General features: G+C 45.5%; 1 protein-coding gene across 2 annotated transcripts in view; it reads right to left on the reverse strand.

Annotated features, from left to right (window-relative positions):
* Window positions 1-3,420: 3,420 nt before the first annotated feature.
* The window catches only part of KRIT1 (KRIT1 ankyrin repeat containing), an 82,675-nt gene continuing 64,884 nt past the window's right edge, over window positions 3,421-21,211 (reverse strand). For both annotated transcript variants that reach the window (XM_077490803.1, XM_077490804.1), the window contains 5 exons: window positions 18,779-18,945; window positions 17,108-17,195; window positions 16,082-16,288; window positions 5,479-5,604; window positions 3,421-3,759 (listed from right to left, as the gene is read on the reverse strand). In XM_077490803.1, coding sequence (XP_077346929.1) covers window positions 3,670-3,759; window positions 5,479-5,604; window positions 16,082-16,288; window positions 17,108-17,195; window positions 18,779-18,945 — 678 coding nt within the window. In that variant the 3' untranslated portion in view covers window positions 3,421-3,669. The remainder of the gene's footprint in view (window positions 3,760-5,478; window positions 5,605-16,081; window positions 16,289-17,107; window positions 17,196-18,778; window positions 18,946-21,211) is intronic.

Consider the following 21,211-nt stretch of genomic DNA (forward strand, 5'->3'; position numbering starts at 1 on the left):
AGCGCAACTAGTAATTTTAGGTGTATAAAGGTGGCCATACGCTATACAATCCAATTGTACAATCTCCTTTAGACTTACCACATTGATATAATAAGAGGAAACGCCTATCTAGCCAATCACGCAGGCTACATAATTGATGGCAGATCAATTGGTGGAGGTGCCTCCACCTCGCAGGAACGGATCGACGAACTGATGACCAGATTACCCCCCATGTTGGGACTTATTAATGCCTACTCATGACTTCTCAAATGTGAGTTGCCTGTATCAATTGTTATTAAACATGTCCTATGTCTGCACCCAGAGGCGTCTTTTTCCTTGTGTATTACAGAAGACAATGCTGCTGATAGTTGCTAGAGATCACAGAAAGCAGAGACCGGTAAAAAATGCTGACAAATGCTGATTCATACTGATCTTCACAACCAGGATACGTGATCACCTGCAGGCACGATAAGACAAGAGGGATTTCTAGAAGGTGTAAGGTTTCCTCTGTGTAACATAAGGGACATCTGAAGTGCTTATGTCAGTCTAGAGAACACAAATCACACTGGGGTTTATTGTAAGGGAAGCAGCATGAATATATCAATCTAGAGCAAGTCACGACTCTAATTATTAACTATCAGCGAAGGGCCTACTCCATAAAAGTCATGGTTTTCATATGATGATAGGGATGAATGTCAGCAAGAGGGAATGGGTGAGGTGGCCAGGGAGGAATGGATGTCAGTGCAGGTCAAGTAGCCAGGGAGTATTGGATGTCGTCAGAGGGAGAGTTAAATGTCAGCAGAGGAGGTTAACTACGGAGGGAAGGGTAGATAGAAGTGGAGGGGGTAGGGAGGTGAACGGGGAGGGATGCATGTAAGCAACTGAGGTGGGAGGGCAGGAGAGGGTTGATGGGTGTCAATGTAGGGGAGAAGGAAGGCAGTTGCGGGGAGACTGATGACAGTGGCTGGGTGAGGCAGCTGGAGAGAGGAAAGTCAGCAGAAGGGGCTAATGTGGGTGGGGCAGGATAGATGGCAATGGAGGGGGTAAAGGGTTCAGATGGTTGGATGCATGATAACAAGTGAAGAGAGAAGGTGTGCAAGGAGCAATAGATGGCAGTGACACCCCAGTCCTACTAATCGCATCATTGAAATCGTTCTACATCACTTGAAGTAGCATGATTTAAAAGTAGTTTTACTTCAGGTGCTACTTAGAAGACATCTGTGAGACTTCACGCACAGATGTCTATGCAAGTCATACCTGAACTTGCAAAAAGTAGTGCAAGAAATACTAATCGGTGTGACTCGGATGGCGTTGGAGTTGCACCTTTTTGACCGCTTCTAGTGCAGACAATAGGGCGCAACTTTTGTGATTAGGTTGCATCGGTGTGACCGGGGGCTGAAGGGGGAGATGGATTTCAGCAGAGAAGGGATCAAAGGGCAAGAGTGGGATGGATGCCAGCAGAGGGGAGTGAGGTGGCTGGGGAGAGGGATTGATGCCAGCAGAGGGGAGCAAGGTGGCTGGGGAGAGGGATTGATACCAGCAGAGGGGAGCGAGGTGGCTGGGGAGAGGGATAGATGCCAGCAGAGGGGAGTGAGGTGGATGTCAGCAGAGGGGAGCGAGGGATGGATGCCAGCAGAGGGGATCTAGGTGGCTGGGGCGAGGGATGGATGCCAGCAGAGGGGAGCGAGGTGGCTGGGGCGAGGGATGGATGCCAGCAGAGGGGAGCGAGGTGGCTGGGGCAAAGGATGGATGCCAGCAGAGGGGAGCGAGGTGGCTGGGGCAAAGGATGGATGCCAGCAGAGGGGAGCGAGGTGGCTGGGGCAAAGGATGGATGCCAGCAGAGGGGAGCGAGGTGGCTGGGGCGAGGGATAGATGCCAGCAGAGGGGAGCGAGGTGGCTGGGGTGAGGGATAGATGCCAGCAGAGGGGAGCGAGGTGGCTGGGGCGAGGGATAGATGCCAGCAGAGGGGAGCGAGGTGGATGCCAGCAGAGGGGAGCGAGGTGGATGCCAGCAGAGGGGAGCGAGGTGGATGCCAGCAGAGGGGAGCGAGGTGGATGCCAGCAGAGGGGAGCGAGGTGGATGCCAGCAGAGGGAAGCGAGGTGGATGCCAGCAGAGGGAAGCGAGGTGGATGCCAGTAGAGGGAAGCGAGGTGGATGCCAGCAGAGGGGAGAGAGGTGGATGCCAGCAGAGGGGAGAGAGGTGGATGCCAGCAGAGGGGAGAGAGGTGGATGCCAGCAGAGGGGAGAGAGGTGGCTGGGGCGAGGGATGGATGCCAGCAGAGGGGAGCGAGGTGGTTGGGAAGAGGGATGGATGCCAGCAGAGGGGAGCGAGGTGGCTGGGGCGAGGGATGGATGCCAGCAGAGGGGAGCGAGGTGGCTGGGGCGAGGGATGGATGCCAGCAGAGGGGAGCGAGGTGGCTGGGGCGAGGGATAGATGCCAGCAGAGGGGAGCGAGGTGGCTGGGGCGAGGGATAGATGCCAGCAGAGGGGAGCGAGGTGGCTGGGGCGAGGGATAGATGCCAGCAGAGGGGAGCGAGGTGGCTGGGGCGAGGGATAGATGCCAGCAGAGGGGAGCGAGGTGGCTGGGGCGAGGGATAGATGCCAGCAGAGGGGAGCGAGGTGGCTGGGGCGAGGGATAGATGCCAGCAGAGGGGAGCGAGGTGGCTGGGGCGAGGGATAGATGCCAGCAGAGGGGAGCGAGGTGTATGCCAGCAGAGGGGAGCGAGGTGGCTGGGGCGAGGGATAGATGCCAGCAGAGGGGAGCGAGGTGGCTGGGGCGAGGGATAGATGCCAGCAGAGGGGAGCGAGGTGGATGCCAGCAGAGGGGAGCGAGGTGGATGCCAGCAGAGGGGAGCGAGGTGGATGCCAGCAGAGGGGAGCGAGGTGGATGCCAGCAGAGGGGAGCGAGGTGGATGCCAGCAGAGGGGAGCGAGGTGGATGCCAGCAGAGGGGAGCGAGGTGGATGCCAGCAGAGGGGAGCGAGGTGGATGCCAGCAGAGGGAAGCGAGGTGGATGCCAGCAGAGGGAAGCGAGGTGGATGCCAGCAGAGGGAAGCGAGGTGGATGCCAGCAGAGGGAAGCGAGGTGGATGCCAGCAGAGGGAAGCGAGGTGGATGCCAGCAGAGGGGAGAGAGGTGGATGCCAGCAGAGGGGAGAGAGGTGGATGCCAGCAGAGGGGAGAGAGGTGGATGCCAGCAGAGGGGAGAGAGGTGGCTGGGGCGAGGGATGGATGCCAGCAGAGGGGAGCGAGGTGGTTGGGAAGAGGGATGGATGCCAGCAGAGGGGAGTGAGGTTGAAATTGTTGAGGACAAACAAATGTCAGAAGGGGGGGGGGGGGGGGGGGAGGGGAGTGAGGTATCTGAGAAGGGACAGATGTTGGCCTCAAAGTAATAAAAATAATCACTAAAAAAAAAAAAAAAACTATAATAAACACAAACCGTGATGAACACCAACCATATTTTATATAAAGACTATATTTAATAAATACAAGCATTCTACAGCATTTCAATGAACAGGCCTAGGAAAGTTTGGGAACATATAAAAAATATATATATAAAAAAAAGAAGCAGCTGGATGGGCAGTAATTGCCACTCTGTCTGTACTGAAGGCATTGGTGGGGAGAGTCCATTGCTCTGGAGACATGGTGTAAGCAGGCAGGAGGAAGGTGAGGGTAGATGGCAGCCTCTTTGTGCTACCCATAGCCGTATCGCTCTGTCGTGCTCTTATCTCCGGGTGTAAACTGCCCGCTCAGCTTCATCAACAATTTCACCACAAGGCCGGCCTGTTAGCAAAACAAGAAAACAAATAGGAATTAGGCTCTGGGTTTAAAAAAAAAAAAAAACAACACCACATTGCAGGGATCATTTTTTTTGTAATGATTCATGCACTTCACTACTGATCTTTTTTCTACCACGTCTTTTTGCAAACTGACTGAATGGACAGGTCAGCTTTTTCTTAAGTCACCTGAGCAATCTCCATGTTGTAAACTACAGATCACAAAAATCCATATCAAAATTTTGATTGGGCCTTCATCAACCGCTCTCTGTTGTGCCTGACAGGGTTAACAGAAGCAGTAGTATAATAGAGTTGTAGTAATAATACTAATAACCACCAGAATTATATTTTACATTATTTACAGTGGCGGTGCGTCCATTAAGGGCATACAGGCACCACCACCTCTCTCCAGCCACCCCCTTTATGACTATTGGATAGACTCATGCATTGCATGAAGCTATCCACGGCCGCTGCCGCCACCCCCTATTCAGGCATCCGGCCCCTTCTCAGACGCCGGGTGCCTGAATTACAGTGGCGGGGGTGTATTTTTGAAGCACCCGATTAGAGCTATAGGCTCTAATAGACTTAAAAAAAAAAAAAAAAAAAAAAAAAAGGTGAACTCGGACCGCAAAGCATTGCACACGCAGTCCACCCAGGTGTTAGAAAAGCAAATGAATATTCGCTTTTCTAACAGTGAACCGCCTCTCCACCAATCAGGTAGCGAAAATCTGATACCTGTCATCTGATTGGCTGAAAGGACAAGTGCTGCGATTGGATGCCTATCAGGAGGAGGGGAGGAGACGCATGAAGGACACAGCTTGCCGTTGCAAGATGAGATAGCAGCAGCTGCCACCGAGATAGGGCAAGCGCCAAAGGGGGGGGGGGGGGGAGTGAGTGAGGGGCACAGTGAGTCTACAATTGATGTTTGTTTTCCAGAATTTTTTCAGTTTGTTTGAGCCCCCCCAAAATATTTTAAGCACCAGCCGCCACTGCATCATTACATAATTGGTAGTGATCCTGTTTAGAATTGCTCTGCGAGCATAATGCCAACTTTAAACTGGGACTGGAAGCACAATGCAGTAATAGAAAATTTTAAACCAGAAGTATCCAAAAAACCATAAGAACAGTTTTGGGTGTCACTATGTCACTACTCTTTCTCAAGTTCAAATGTTTGAACACGAGAAAAGGAAGGGATGGCTGAAACTGTTGTACCTATGTTTCTTCTTCACTGTATTATAGAAGGATTTTTCTGGCTTAAAATTTTCCATTACTGCATAGCACTCACACTGTGTTTATATATAAAAATATGATTGAGATAGAGATTATATATATATATATATATATATAAATTTGATCCAGGTCTAACTGACCATCCACACTTTTAATTTTCACCACCCAAGTTTTCAATTGAAATCAATAGAAACATTTGGAACGGAGGTGTACAGTGTACTTTTGGCCCCAAAGATATGCAATTGGAGTTCTGTGAAAAACATGTAAAACCTGTGTTTTTCAGGCAATTCCATTAAAGTTTATGGGGCCAAAAACATGATTCTGCCCCAAAGAATCTCACATACCTTTCAAGTTTTAGGCGACAGTGCTCAGATGTAAAAGAGCCTATTCAGAATAATTGGATTGTTCATCTTGAGCGCTATCCCTCTTCAGGAATCGCATAACAAAATGTTTAAGGCTGAATGGCACAACATTTATTTGAACATCAGAGACGTACCTGTTTTGTGTGTACAATGAAACTCATTTTGTTCTCCATATTATGGATGCTGTGGATTTGGAAGCAGGTGTCCCCGTCGCCCAACTGCCATTTGAAACCGCCAAACTTTAGACTGATCAACAAAGCCTGAAATCACAACATAAAAAGGATCTGTGAAAGCTGTGAGAGGAGGAGGGACCCTACAAGTATAGGACAGCCATATTGTCTCTAACCAACACCTGATGGCTAAAGCCATCCTATGTTGTAAGACTCTCTACATTTTACTAAATATCACTTCAACAGCTCTAAAATTGTAAAAAGGTTCAGCGTGAATGTACAGTGCCTTGAAAAAGTATTCACCCCCCTTGAAAGTTTCCCCATTTTGTCATGTTACAACTGAAAATGTAGACATATTTTATTGGGGTTTTATGTGATAGACCAACACAAAGTGGCACATAATTGTAAAGTGGAAGGAAAATGATAAATGGTTTTCATTTTTTTTTTTACAAATAAATATGTGAAAAGTGTGGTGTGAATTTGTAGTCAATACTTTGTAGAACCGCCTTTCACTGCAATTACAGCTGCAAGTCTTTTTGGGGATGTCTCTACCAGCTTTGTACATCTACAGAGTGACATTTTTGCCCATTCTTCTTTGCAAAATAGCTCAAGTTCTGTCAAATTTCTGTTCAGATGCTCTCCATCTGATCTAAGTCTTGCCACAGATTCTCAATTGGATTTAGGTCTGGACTTTGACTGGGCCATTCTAACACATAAATAGGCTTTGAATTAAACCATTCCATTGTAGCTCTGGCTGTATGTTTAGGGTGGTTGTCCTGCTGGAAGGTGAACCTCCACCCCAGTCTCAAGTTTTTTGCAGACTCTAACAGGTTTTCTTCTAAGATTGCCCTGTATTTGGCTCCATCCATTTTCCCATAAACTCTGACCAACTTCCCTGTCCCTGCTGAAGAAAAGCATCCTCACCACATGATGCTGCCACCACCATGTTTTACAGTGGGGATGGTGTGTTCAGGGTGATGTGCAGTGTTAGTTTTCTGCCACACATAGTGTTTTGCTTTTAGGCCAGAAAGTTCAATTTTGGTCTCATCTGACCAGAGCACCTTCTTCCACGCTTGCTGTGTCCCCCACATGGCTTTTCGCAAACTGGACTTCTTATGACTTTCTTTCAACAATGTCTTTCTTCTTGACACTCTTCTAGAAGGGCAGATTTGTGGAGTGCACGACTAATAGTTGTCCTGTGGACAGATTCTTCCCCTGAACTGTGGATCTCTGCAGCTCCCCCAGAGTTACCATGGGCCTCTTGGCTTCTTCTCCGATTAATGCTCTCCTTGTCCGGCCTATCCGTTTTGGTGGATGGCCAAGTCTTGGTAAGTTTGCAGTTGTGCCATACTCTTTCCATTTTCGGAACATGGATTGAACAATGCTCCGTGAGATGTTCAAAGCTTGGGATATTTTTTTAACCAGTTCCCGACCGCCGCACGACGATGTACGTCGACAGCATGGCACGGGCAGGCATATTGGCGTACATGTACGTCCCTGCCTTGCCCCGGGTCGGGGGCCTGATCGGGCCCCCGCCCGGTGCCTGCGGCGGTCGGTATTCGTTCGGGACCGATCCGGGATGAGGGGGCGGCCATTCATTCATGGCCACCCCCTCGCGATCGCTCCCGACGAATAGAAAGTCTTCGTGACATCACTTCCTCTCCTGTAATGTAAACACAGGAGAGGAAATGATGTAATCTCTCCTCGTGTCGGTCTTTTTCGTTCCGGCACGGAGGAGAGAGGATCGGTGAGTTGCACCAACACACTACACTAACAGTAGAACACGCCAGGCACACTTTTCACCCCCCTGATCACCCCCCAATCACCCCCCAATCACCCCTGCCCCCCCCAGTCACAGTGACACCAAGTGCATTTTTTTTTTTTTTTTGCATTGGTGTCATTTGTGACTGTAATAACTGTTAGGGCAGTTAGGGTTAGCCCCCTTTAGCTCTAGGGTGCCCCCATAACCCCCCCAATAAAGGTTTAACCCCGTGATCACCCCCCGTCGCCAGTGTCACTAATAAGCGATTTTTTTCTGATCGCTGTATTAGTGTCACAGGTGACGCTAGTTAGGCAGGTAAGTATTTGGGTTCGCCGCAGCTTTTTATAGCGTCAGGGACCCCCATATACTACCGCATAGCCCCCTGATTGCCCCCCAGTTAACCCTTTCACCAGTGATCACCATATAACTGTTACAGGTGACGCTGGTTGGTTAGTTATTTTTTTTTTGTTTCAGGGCACCCGCCATTTATTACCTAATAAAGGTTTAACCCCCTGATCACCCGGCGGGTGATATAAGTTTGAGGGTCAGATAAGGCCTGCGTCGCCCCAGCGTCAGGTTAGTGCCAGTACCGCTAACACCCACGCGCAAAGCATACACCTCCCTTAGTAATATAGTATCTGATCAGATCTATATTAGCATTGCCTGCATTTTAGGTTTCCCAAAACGCATTGTTAGCGGGATCAGCCCAGATACCCGCTAGCACCTGCGTTTAGCCCCTCCGCCAAGCCCAGCCCAGCCCACCCAAGTGCAGTATCGATCGATCACTGTCACTTACAAAACACAACACACATAACTGCAGCGTTCGCAGAGTCAGGCTTGATCCCTGCGATCGCTAACAGTTTTTTTTGTAGCGTTTTGAAACAGTCGCTGACAGGCTAGGTGCTTTTTTACCTGTGAGTCTCACTAGTGTACCCCTAAATTTAGAGCCCAAAATGGCAAAGCGAAGGTACACTAGTGAAGAGGCCTACACGTTTCTGAGCATGACAGATAGTGAAGAGGACGTCACTCATCTGTCAGATTCAGGCTCAGAATACGATCCTGTAGAGGACAGCGGCTCCATGACAGATAGCTCTGACGACGGAGATGAGGCCTCTGTTAGGGACAGGTGTGCCCGATCCTGAATGTATTCTGTTGTTGAGGTGCATAAACCGCAGGCCACTCGTATGGAGCAGAGACGTACTAGAGCCGCTCATCCTTCTGGTGAACTGGCAAGCACCAGCGGCCTAGTACACCCTGGACCTACATCCAGCACTGCAGTAACACGTGGTGACGTGGCGAGTCCCATAAGTGCAGTTCAAGCTGGCGAGGTGGCAAGCACAAGTAGTGTCCCGCTGCCACCAAGAAGACAAAGACAGGCCCGTCGTACCCATAGTGCCCTTCCTGCAGAATTCGCCAATCCTATTTGGGTGCCCACCACTTCTGCAGAACCCGTACTTCCCCCATTCACTGGCCAACCTGGCATTAAGGTGGAAACAGTTGATTTTACGACACTTGACTTTTACTCACTGTTTTTCACCGAAGATCTCTTTAGATCTATTGTGGACCAAACCAATTTGTACGCTGCTCAACACATCGCCACTATTCCCCAGTCCGCCCTTGCCAGACAATGGAAACCAGTTACGGTTTCCGAATTTAAAATCTTTCTGGGCCTCTCCCTCAACATGGGCATAACCAAAAAGAGTGAGTTGCGGTCATATTGGTCCACTGACCCAATTCACCATATGCGCGTGTTCTCTGCTTCCATGTCCAGGGCACGATACGAGATGATTTTGCGGTTCATGCACTTCAGCGACAATGAACTCTGTCGTCCTCGTGGAGACCCTGAGTACGATCGGCTCTACAAAATTCGGCCCCTCATAAACCACTTCAACCAACGTTTTGCAGACTTGTTTACTCCCGATCAAGTTGTCTGCGTTGATGAGTCCCTGATTAAGTTTTCTGGTCGCTTGTCATTCAAACAATACGTCCCCAACAAGCGTTCCAGATACGGGGTCAAGATGTATAAGCTCTGTGACAGGGCCACAGGCTATACACGTAGTTTCATGGTTTATGAGGGAAGAGATAGTCACGTAGAGCCGGAGAACTGCCCTGACTACATAGGAAGCGCTGGCAAGATAGTGTGGGACATGGTGTCACCCTTATTCGGAAAGGGGTACCACTTGTACGTGGACAATTATTACACAAGCGTGCCACTGTTTAGTCACTTGTTTGATCAGCAGATTGGAGCATGTGGCACCGTGCGACCTAATCGCCGGGGCTTTCCCCAGCGGCTTGTAGAGTCTCGTCTTAGGCTGGGGGAGAGAGCCTGCTTGCGCAGTAATAATTTGCTCGCTATGAAGTGGAGGGATAATAAGAATGTTTTCGTTCTTACCTCCCTTCATGCAGACACGACGGTCCAAATTCCTACGGCGACTGGTATTGTGGAGAAACCCCTCTGTGTCCACAAATATAACCTTAACATGGGAGGGGTGGACCTCAATGACCAGTTGTTGGCGCCGTATCTAGTTGCCCGTAAGTCCAGACGCTGGTACAAAAAAGTGTCTGTTTATTTATTCCAATTGGCTATACTGAATGCTTATGTACTACACAAAGCTTCAGGACGGACTGGATCCTTCCTCAAATTCCAGGAGGATATCGTCAGAGCCCTTCTGTATCCAGGCGGTGCTCCACCTCACCTTCCCCTACCAGATGCAGTAAGCCGGCTGCATGAGAGGCATTATTCTTATGTCATCCCGAGTACCCCTACCCAACGAGCCCCCCAAAGAAAATGTCGTGTCTGCAGAAAGCGCGGATTTAGGCGTGACACCCGTTCTTATTGTCCCCGCTGTCCTGACCAGCCTGGTCTTTGTCAGGGTGAGTGTTTTGAACGCTACCATTCACTAGTTGAGTATTAGCGTAGGGTACAGCATTGCACAGGCTAGGCACACGTTCACAGGGTCTCCCAAGATGCCATCGCATTTTGAGAGACCCAAACCGCTGGAACCGTTACAACAGAAAAAGTGTTAAAAAAAAAAAAACAAGTAAAAAAAAAGAAAAACAAAAAAAATATAAAATAAAAAAACCAAAAATAGTTGTCGTTTTATTGTTCTCTCTCTCTCTATTCTCTCTCTATTGTTCTGCTCCTTTGTACTGTATTCTATTCTGCAATGTTTTATTGTTAACCATTTTTTGTTTTCAGGTACGCCATTCAGCTGTAGCGTGGATTTATTTATCTTGACAGCAACAGCGTTTGCTCCCACGATAAGTAAAGCCACGACTCCAGCGCTGTCGGAGGTGATTTCACCACCACAGTTAAAAAAGAGCATATATGCCGAAGCATGGGGGCATAAGGGGTGGAGGAGCGATTTTGCTCCTAATGCCGCGTACATACAGTCAAAATTCCGACGGAGGGCTTGCCCGTGGAAAAGTTTGAATGTATGTACGCGGCATAACTTTTTTGCGGGAGGATGCCCCCATGCTTCGGCATATATATATTTTAGGCACAGATTGTGTTAAATGTGTTATTTTTTGCGATTTTTTTTGTATTTGCTTTGCAGGTATGGTAAGTCCTACTGTTATACTGTAATGTTACTTTGTTTTATTGTTAACCATCATTTGCTTAGCAGGTACGCCATTCTGCTGCAGAGCGGATTTATTTATCTTGACAGCAACAGCGTTTGCTCCCATGATACATAAAGCCGCGATTCCAGCACTGTCGGGGGTGATTTCACCACCACAGTTAAAAAAGAGCATATATGCCGAAGCATGGAGGCATAAGGGGTGGAGGAGCGATCTGCTCCTACCTTTTGCGGGAGGATGCCCCCATGCTTCGGCATATATAAATGGTGCATGTATGCCCACCATTAGAAAGTGGGTGGATGAAGGGTGGTATCTAATGGTGGGCATACCCACCGATCAATATTTTTTTTTCGTTCAGCCCACAGGCTGCATGAAAAAAAAATTACAATATATGCCCAACCAGTTCCAGCAACATACTGGTATGTTGCGGGACTTTGAGTGCTTATACCAGAATGATGCCTGCAGGTTTAGGTATCATCTTGGTATCATTCTTTTCAGCCAGCGGTCGGCTTTTATGTAAAAGCAATCCTAGCGGCTAATTAGCCTCTAGACTACTTTTACAAGCAGTGGGAGGGAATGTCCCCCCCCCCCGCACCATCTTCCATGGTTTTCTCAGGCTCTCCTGTCCCAACAGGAAACCTGAGAATGCAGCCGGTGGTTCCGCCAGCTGACCATAGAGCTGATCAGAGACCAGAATGGCTCCAATCATCTCTATGGCCTAAGACACCGGAAGATACGAGCATTTCATGACTTAGATTTTGCGGGATGTAAACAGCGCCATTGGGAAATTGGGAAAGCATTTTATCACACCGATCTTGGTGTGGTCAGATGCTTTGAGGACAGAGGAGAGATCTAGGGTCTGATAGACCCTAATTTTTTTTAAAAAGAGTACCTGTCACTACCTATTGCAATCATAGGGGATATTTACATTCCCTGAGATAACAATAAAAATCATAAAAAAATATATATAAATGAAAGGAACAGTTTAAAAATAAATAAAAAAAGCAAAATAAATAATAAAAAAAAAATAAATAAAAAAAAACACCCCTGTCCCCCCCCTGCTAAGGCGCAACGCGGAACGCAAGCGTTGGTCTGGTGGCATATGTAAACAGCAATTGCACCATGCATGTGAGGTATCACCACGAAGGTCAGATCGAGGGTACTAATTTTAGCAGTAGACCTCCTCCGTAAATCTAAAGTGGTCACCTGTAAAGGCATTTAAAGGCTTTTAAAAATGTACGTAGTTTGTCGCTGCTGCACGTTTCTGCGCAATTTTAAAGCATGTCATGTTTGGTATCCATGTACTCGGCCTAAGATCATATTTTTTATTTCATCAAACATTTGGGCAATATAGTGATTTTTAGTGCATTAAAATAAAAAAAAGTGTGTTTTTTCCCCAAAAAATGCGTTTGAAAAATCGCTGCGCAAATACCGTGTGAAAAAAAAAAATGAAACACCCACCATTTTAATCGGTAGGGCTTTTGCTTTAAAAAAACACTTCATGTTTGGGGGTTCAAAGTAATTTTCTTGCAAAAAAAAATATTTTTTCATGTAAACAAAAAGTGTCAGAAAGGGCTTTTTCTTCAAGTGGTTAGAAGAGTGGGTGATGTGTGACATAAGCTTCTAAATGTTGTGCATAAAATGCCAGGACAGTTCAAAACCTCCCCAAATGACCCCATTTTAGAAAGTAGACACCCCAAGCTATTTGCTGAGAGGCAGGTCGAGTCCATGGAATATTTTATATTTTGACAAAAGTTGTGGAAAAAATACATTATTATTTTTTTTTTTTTTGCACAAAGTTGTCATTAAATGATATATTGCTCAAACATGCCATGGTTATATGTAAAATTACACCCCAAAATACATTCTGTTGCTTCTCCTGAGTACGGGGATACCACAAGTGTGAGACCTTTTGGGAGCCTAGCCGCGTACGGTACCCCAAAATCCAAGCACCACCTTCAGGATTTCTAAGGGTGTAAATTTTAGATTTCATTCCTCACTGCCTATCACAGTTTCGGAGGCCATGGAATGCCCAGATAGCACAAAATCCCCCCAAGTGACCCCATTTTGGAAAGGAGACACCCCAAGCTATTTGCCGAGAGGTATGGTTAGTATTTTGCAGACCTTCATTTTTGTCACAAAGTTTTGAAAATTGAAAAAAAGAAAAAAAATATACATTATTTTTTTTTTCTTCATTTTCAAAAACAAATGAGAGCTGCAAAATACTCACCATGCCTCTCGGCAAATAGCTTGGGGTGTCTACTTTCCAAAATGGGGTCATTTTGGGGGGTTTTGTGCTATTTTGGCATTTTATGGCCTTCAAAACTGTGATAGGTAGTGAGGTGTAAAATCAAAAATTTACACCCTTAGAAATCCTGAAGGCGGTTCTTGGTTTTCGGGGGCCCCGTACGCGACTAGGCTCCCAAAAAGTCCCACACATGTGGTATCCCCGTACTCAGGAGAAGCAGCAGAATTTATTTTGGGGTGTCATTTCACATATGTCCCTGGCATGTGTGAGCAATATATCATTTAGTGACAACTTTGTGAAAAAAAAATAAAAGTTTGTAATTTTCCCGCAACTTGTGGCAAAATATAAAATATTCCATGGACTCAACATGCCTCTCAGCAAATAGCTTGGGGTGTCTACTTTCTAAAATGGGGTCATTTGTGGGGGTTTTGTGCCATCTTGGCATTTTATGGCCTTCAAAACTGTAATAGGTAGTGAGGCGTGAAATCAAAAATGTACGCCCTTAGAAAGCCTGAAGGCGGTTCTTGGCTTTCGGGGCCCCGTACGCAGCTAGGCTCCCAAAAAATCCCACACATGTGGTATCCCCGTACTCAGGAGAAGCAGCAGAATTTATTTTGGGGTGTCATTTTACATATGCCCATGGCATACGTGAGCAATATATCATTTAGTGACAACTTTGTGAAAAAAAAAATTAAAAAAAAAAAGTTTGTAATTTTCCCGCAACTTGCGGCAAAATATAAAATATTCCATGGACTCAACATGCCTCTCAGCAAATAGCTTGGGGTGTCTACTTTCTAAAATGGGGTCATTTGTGGGGGTTTTGTGCCATCTTGGCATTTTATGGCCTTCAAAACTGTAATAGGTAGTGAGGCGTGAAATCAAAGATTTACGCCCTTAGAAAGCCTGAAGGCGGTGCTTGGTTTTCGGGGCCCCGTACGCGGTAAGGCTCCCAAAAAATCCCACACATGTGGTATCCCCGTACTCAGGAGAAGCAGCAGAATTTATTTTGGGGTGTCATTTTACATATGCCCATAGCATGTGTGAGCAATATATCATTTAGTGACAACTTTGTGAAAAATTTATAAAGTTTGTCATTTTCCCGCAACTTGTGGCAAAATATAAATTATTCCATGGACTCAACATGCCTCTCAGCAAATAGCTTGGGGTGTCTACTTTCTAAAATGGGGTCATTTGTGGGGGTTTTGTGCCATCTTGGCATTTTATGGCCTTCAAAACTGTGATAGGTAGTGAGGAGTAAAATGACATATGTATGCCCTTAGAAATCCTGAAGGCGGTGCTTGGCTTTCGGGGCCCCGTACGCGGCTAGGCTTCCAAAAAGTCGACCACATGTGGTATCCCCGTACTCAGGAGAAGCAGCAGAATGTATTTTGGGGTAAAATTCCACATATAACCATGGCATGTGTGAGCAATATATCATTTAGTGACAACTTTGTGTAAAAAAAAAAAAAAATTTTTTTTTTTGTCATTATTCAATCGCTTGCGGCAAAAAAATAAAATATTCAATGGGCTCAACATGCCTCTTATCAATTTCCTTAGGGTGTCTACTTTCCAAAATGGGGTCATTTGGGGGGGTTTTGTACTGCCCTGCCATTTTAGCACCTCAAGAAATGAGATAGGCAGTCATAAACTAAAAGCTGCGTAAATTCCAGAAAATGTACCTTAGTTTGTAGATGTGACAACTTTTGCGCAAACCAATAAATATACAGTTATTGACTTTTTTTTTACCAAAGACATGTGGCTGAATACATTTTGGCCTAAATGTATGACTAAAATTGAGTTTATTGGATTTTTCTAATAACAAAAAGTAGAAAATATCATTTTTTTTCAAAATTTGCAGTCTTTTTACGTTTATATCGCAAAAAATAAAAATCGCAGAGTCAGTCAAATACCTTTAAAAGAAAGCTCTATTTGTGGGAAGAAAAGGACGCAAATTTTGTTTGGGTACAACATTGCATGACCGCGCAATTACCAGTTAAAGCAGCGCAGTGCCAAAGTGTAAAAAGACCTCTGGTCATTTACCAGCAAAATGGTCCGGTCTGAAAGTGGTTAAATAACCTAACCCTGCTTTAAACTTCCCTACAACTTTATCCCTGACCTGTCTGATATGTTCCTTGGGCTTCATGATGCTTTTTGTTCACTAAGGCTCTCTAACAAACCTCTGAGAGCTTCACAGAACAGCTGTATTTATACAAAGATTAAATTACGCACTGGTGGATTCTTTTTACTAATTAGGTGACTTTTGAAGGAAATTGGTTCCACTAGATTTTAGTTAGGGGTATCAGAGTAAAGGGGGCTGAATACAAATGCACGCCACACTTTTCAGATATTTGTTTGTAAATTATGTGCCACTTTGTGTTGGTCTATCACATAAAATCCCAATAAAATACATTTACACATTACAAAATGTGAAAAATGTCAAAGGGTATGAATACTTTTTTCAAGGCACTGTAACTTCTCTCCATATCAAGGCATACTTACTTCACCCAACTATGTACTTCAAACCACCCAAAGGTAAATGTACTACCCAGGTAATAGTACTCTTATTTTTTATCATCATTGTCATTGGATTAAACGCCATTAAGGATGAAAAAGTAGAAAGAATTATTAATATTAGAAATTGATCCGAGTTACATCTTTAGATACTACAAGGTCTAATCATATCCTTAATGACTTTGATGGCCCCTGTTGGGCTAAATCACAAAACGGCATCTTATGTCTTCTGGAGATTCCAGCCACAAGCTGCAGTACTTTGTCTTTGGCGCTCCAACAAAGACATAGCGATAATGTTCCTCCCTTGCGGCCTGGGCATAGCAATTTGTCCTGCAGCATGCATAGTCTTTGGCCACTGTACTGTCCACAGCAGAACAGAATACTCTGTTGGGGATATCGGAACCACTGACTAGATTAATATTAACTTCTTCCATCTACTCAGCCACAACATTCAAACGCCCAGGTACCTTGGTCTCCAGGTTGAGGAGGTGCAGCCCATTGACGTTAATGCTGACGTAGACCCGGATGACCTTGTTGCTGCTGGAAGTAGCCTTGGTGAATATCTGACCAGTGAAGAAGGCCGCTCCATAGGTGGAAATATCCCAGCAGTTCTGGAGGAACATGCGCTGTAGGTGGTGCATCTCTTTGCTCACCCCCTCACTTGTACTCAGATTCTGTAAAGGAAATAAGACACTATATTACCACCATTCAGATGTGCACCAGCCAAATATAGTCAATTGTTTGGGCATACCTGGCCATCCCACCTACACTGGAAGAGGGGGGGAAAGCATGTGAACACCCCACCAAACTGCTGAGCTCTGGCATGTTCCAGTGAAGGGTACTGTTAATGCTACACCATACAAATATTTTAGATATTTAGAAACTTGACAATTTAAGGGAAAGCCATTTTCTGCTCTAGTAGGACTGTGCAAAGCCCGCTCCATTAAAATGGTTATTAAAGATGGACATTTTTTACCTTGATGCATTCCTTTTATTAGGGTAAAAAAAATCCTTCTATTTGTATCGCCCCCTCACCGTCTTATACTTACCTGAATCCTTTCTCGATCGAGCGCTGTGCCCATCTGAGCGGCTTTATCCTCTCATTCAGCTTACAGTGGCAGCAGGAGTGAGTCATTGGCACTGGGTGCGATCAATCAAATTTTGAGAGGGGGGGTGGATGGGTTGCCAAGATGTGCTCTCTGGGTCTATGGATGCAGGCAGCCTGGTTGGGATTGAGCCCCCATAGGAAGTGGGTTACTATGGGAGTAAACCAAGAAAAAGGGAGGAGCCAGGAGTGCTGGAGGACCCCAGAAGAGGAGGATTGGGGGCGGCTCTGTTCAAAACCATTGCACAGAGCAGGTAAGTATACCATTTGTTTTTTCTTTTTATAAATACAAAAACGTATTTGATTCCTTAGTTCTTTGATTGAACCTCTGCACCCTCTTGGCTCATAATAATTAGCAGGTAGACCATTACCCCAGAACCTGACTCACCTTGTACTCGTGGAGAATGCGACTTGTCCAGTGTGGAGCTTTACTCTTCAGCTTTGTGTTTGGTACAATAGACTTTAAAGTCTCTTCACTGGACAGCAAGAAAAAGAGAACATCGAATTAGAGACTCCCCTGGCTTTATTTAAAACTGAACTCTAGGGAGGTCTAAAATACAGAATTGAATGCAAATCTATTAAAAAAATAAATAAAAATTAAATGGATGCAGTGTATATACCTGAATTTGACTTGGTATCAGCCTCTTACAATTTCCTATACAATAAGGCTCAAACTAGAAGAGGGAGAAACAGCACGAGGAGCCAATCAGGTGTGTTGAAAGTACTTATGACCTAATTTAGGCGCATACTGATAGAAGAGAGCAGAGCGACAGAAAAGGGAGTTCATCAGTTTACTGCTTCTCCTTTTACTGTCCAGTCACAGACTGAGACTGGAGAAGAGACTTGTAAGTGCTCAAGAATTGCAAAAGAAAAAAAAAAAAAAAAATCAGGTCTCCTGTCCTGTCAATCAGTGCTGTGCTGTGTGGGGAGCTGTGTAAATCTCAAGACTGCATAGACAAACAAATCCTTTGAGTAAAAACGCTTATATTCATGTTATCTGTGCATTTAGCGGTTTACCTGCAGTTTAGCTTCAATTCAAAGGATAAGTTCATCTTTCACAACATGTTATACCCTGGATACGGGTGTAACATGTAACTAAATGAGCAGCCCCCGCACTCGCTGTCACAATTTAAAAAACATTTTCTGTGACTGGGAGAACTACAACTAGTCAGACATTGTGGCTGACAACTTGTAGTTATCAATGAACTAACGGGGTGCCGATGAGCATGATAGGCAGTTCATTGAAATCTTCCAGTCAGTCATTCATTAGAGGCCTTCCCGTAAAAGGTACAAGCAAACAGGCTACATGAGCCTGAGATTGCACCCATGATCTGCTGATCGCTGGTGCATTGCTTTACAGGCTCCTAATAAAAAATAATAATAATAAATGCACACTTTACCTGCAAAATGATGTGCATTTATTCTTTTATTTATAAAAAGGTGAACTTATCCTTTAAGGTGTGTGCTTTTATGAGCAGCAACCAATCAAAAACTGTTTTGCTGTAGTCAAACCAGCAAGTTTGACAAATTTAGAAGGTGCAGTCTCCATGGCTGTGATCCTAATCCTTTCTTCACTATTTACTGCAGTCTTTAGCTGGAACAAGCATTCTGGCAGTTGTTCGCTGGTAGTGAAGTACCAATGTGACAGTCCTGGAGTGTGCAAGTCGGCAACCCCGACCCTCGTCAGAGAAAAAAAAAAAAAAAAATTCGTAGGCCTTTCTTTTCCACTTTATTAGTTAATATGTAAAAGGTACGCTTAGAGAAAATCTTTCCAGGAGAGAATCATGGGAGGATGCCACTGCTGACTTTGTATTCTGAAAATGCCAACTGCCTGGCTGATAGGCTAACCACCTTGACTTCAATAACTGAATGACCTTGAAATATGTAGATCGGATCTAATCTCATTTACCTGATCTGCGAGAGACTGAGGCATCTCTGGATCAGAGAGGTTTGTTATTGGCTACTACACCTTGTCCTATCAAACATCGACCATTGTCCAGCAGCTGCCAGGGGTCCTGCACTGACTATGTAACCCTCCAACACCCCTGACATCACTTACTTGAGGAACCCTTGCTTGTGCTTCTTGCTTTCATAGTTCCCATATACGATCTGAAGAAGCAGACTGGCCAGGGTGATGAGTTTCACATCTGGAGACGGATAAAAACCTTTCAGCAGGTTGTACCGAGCCTCATCGAACAGAATCAGAATGGACAAGGGGTCTTCAATCTGGGATAAAGCACAGGCACAGGGTTAACTGCAAGACGCTCATGAAATACTCCCCTGTAACAATATGAATATATAAAACACTGCTGCACCACTTGGCTCCCTACAGGAGTAATTTCAGCCATTACATGGTGCTACAGTGAGGGGAAAAAGTATTTTATCTCTTGCTGATTTTGTACGTTTGCTCACTGACAGAGAAATGATCAGTCTAGAATCTTAAATGGTAGGTTTATTTTAACAGTGAGAGACAGAAGAATAACAAAAACATCCAAAAAGTTATAAATTGATTTGCATTGTAATGAGTATTTGATCCCTTATCAATCAGCAAGATTTCTGGCTCCCAGGTGTGTCTTCTATACAGGTAACAAGCTGAGATTAGGAGCACTCCCTTAAAGGGAGTGCTCCTAATCTCAGCTCGTTACCTGTATAAAAGACATGTATCCACAGAAGCAATCAGATTCCAATCTCTCCACCATGGCCAAAGAGCTGCCCAAGAATGTCAGGGACAATATTGTAGACCTTCACAAGATTGGAATGGACTAGAAGACCATCACCAAGCAGCTTGGCGAGAGGGTGACAGCAGCTGGTGCGATTGACAATCTCCCTCGGTCTGGAGCTCACCTCGTGGAGTTTTAATGATCATGAGAACGATGAGGAATGAGCGCAGAACTACACGGGAGAATCTTGTCAATGATCTCAAGGCAGCTGGCACCAGTCACCAAGAAAACAATTGGTAACGCACTACGCCGTGAAGGACTGAAATCCTGCAACGCCCGCTAGGTCTCCCTGCCCAAAAAAGCACATGTACAGGCCAGTCTGAAGTTTTCTAATGAACATCTGAATGATTCAGAGGAGAACTGGGTGAAAGTGTTGTGGGCAGATGAGACCAAAATCAAGCTCTTTGGTATGGAGGAGGAGGAGGAGATGATGGAGGAGGAGGAGGAGATGATGGAGGAGGAATGCTGCCTATGACCCCCAAGAACACCATCCCCACCGTCAAAAATGGAGGTGGAAACATTATGCTTTGGGGGTGTTTTTCTCCTTAGGGGACAGGACAACTTCACTGCATCAAAAGGGACGATGGACGGGGCCATGTACCATCAAATCTTGGGTGAGAACCTCTTTCCTTAAGCCAGGGAATTTAAAATGGGTCATGGATGGGTATTGCAGCAAGATAATGACCCAAAACACACAGCCGAGGTAACAAAGGAGTGGCTCAAGAAGAAGCACATTAAGGTCCTGGATTGGCCCAGCCAGTCTCCAGACCTTAATCCAATAGAAAATATGTGGAGAGAGCTGAAGGTTCAAGTTACCAAACATCAGCCTCGAAACCTTAATGACTTGGAGAGGATCTGCAAAGAGGAGTGGGACAAAATCCCTCCTGAGATGTGTGCAAACCTGGTGGACAACTGCAAGAAACGTCTGACCTCCGATTGCCAACAAGGGTTTTGCCACCAAGTACTAAGTCAGGTTTTGCGAAGGGGTCAAATACTTATTTCACTCATTAAAATGCAAATCAATTTATAAGCTTTTTTGAAATGCATTTTTCTGGATATTTTTGTTGTTATTCTGTATTTCGCTGTTAAAATAAACCTACCATTAATATTATATAGACTGATCATTTCTTTGTCAGTGGGCAAATGTACAAAATCAGCAGAAGATCAAATACTTTGTTTCCCGTCACTTTATATACAAACAAGAGCAGCACCATGCGGCCCTTTGTTCGCCTTTATCCGGCCCTTGCGGCAGTGTTCCTCTCACCGATACAAGACAATATTCCAACCACTGACATCAACGATGGGGATAATTTCTTTCTTCCTACTGATATCAATGATGGACATTATTTTTCCTACTGACACCAACAATGGGGTACTATTCCTCCCACTGAAACAAACATCTGCGCCCGCCCCCCCCCAGTCTGAAGGACAGTAAACTGGCTCTTTGTTTGGAACGTTTGGAGACCCCTGGCCAAATGCATTCTCTGCATTATAGCAAAAAAACACATCTATTGTTAGCTGCCCCCTCCCAGAGCCCTTACTTACCTGACCTGATCTCGATCCAACCATGGGCCCTGCACTCTCTTCCTCCACACTGGGCTCCATGAGAGCAGCGGGAGCCATTGGCTCCTGCTGCTGTCAATCAGATCCAGAAAGGAGGTGCACTGTGTGTGTGTCAATGGAAGAGGAGTAGCCAAGATCGTTGGTGGGGGACCCCAGAAGAAGAGAATTGGGAGTGCTCTGTGCAAAACCATTGGACGGAGCAGGTAAGT

This window comes from Lithobates pipiens, unplaced genomic scaffold (assembly GCF_037356315.1).
Source record: "Lithobates pipiens isolate NorthernLeopardFrog02 unplaced genomic scaffold, aLitPip1_a1.2 Scaffold_19, whole genome shotgun sequence".
Classification (NCBI taxonomy): domain Eukaryota; kingdom Metazoa; phylum Chordata; class Amphibia; order Anura; family Ranidae; genus Lithobates; species Lithobates pipiens.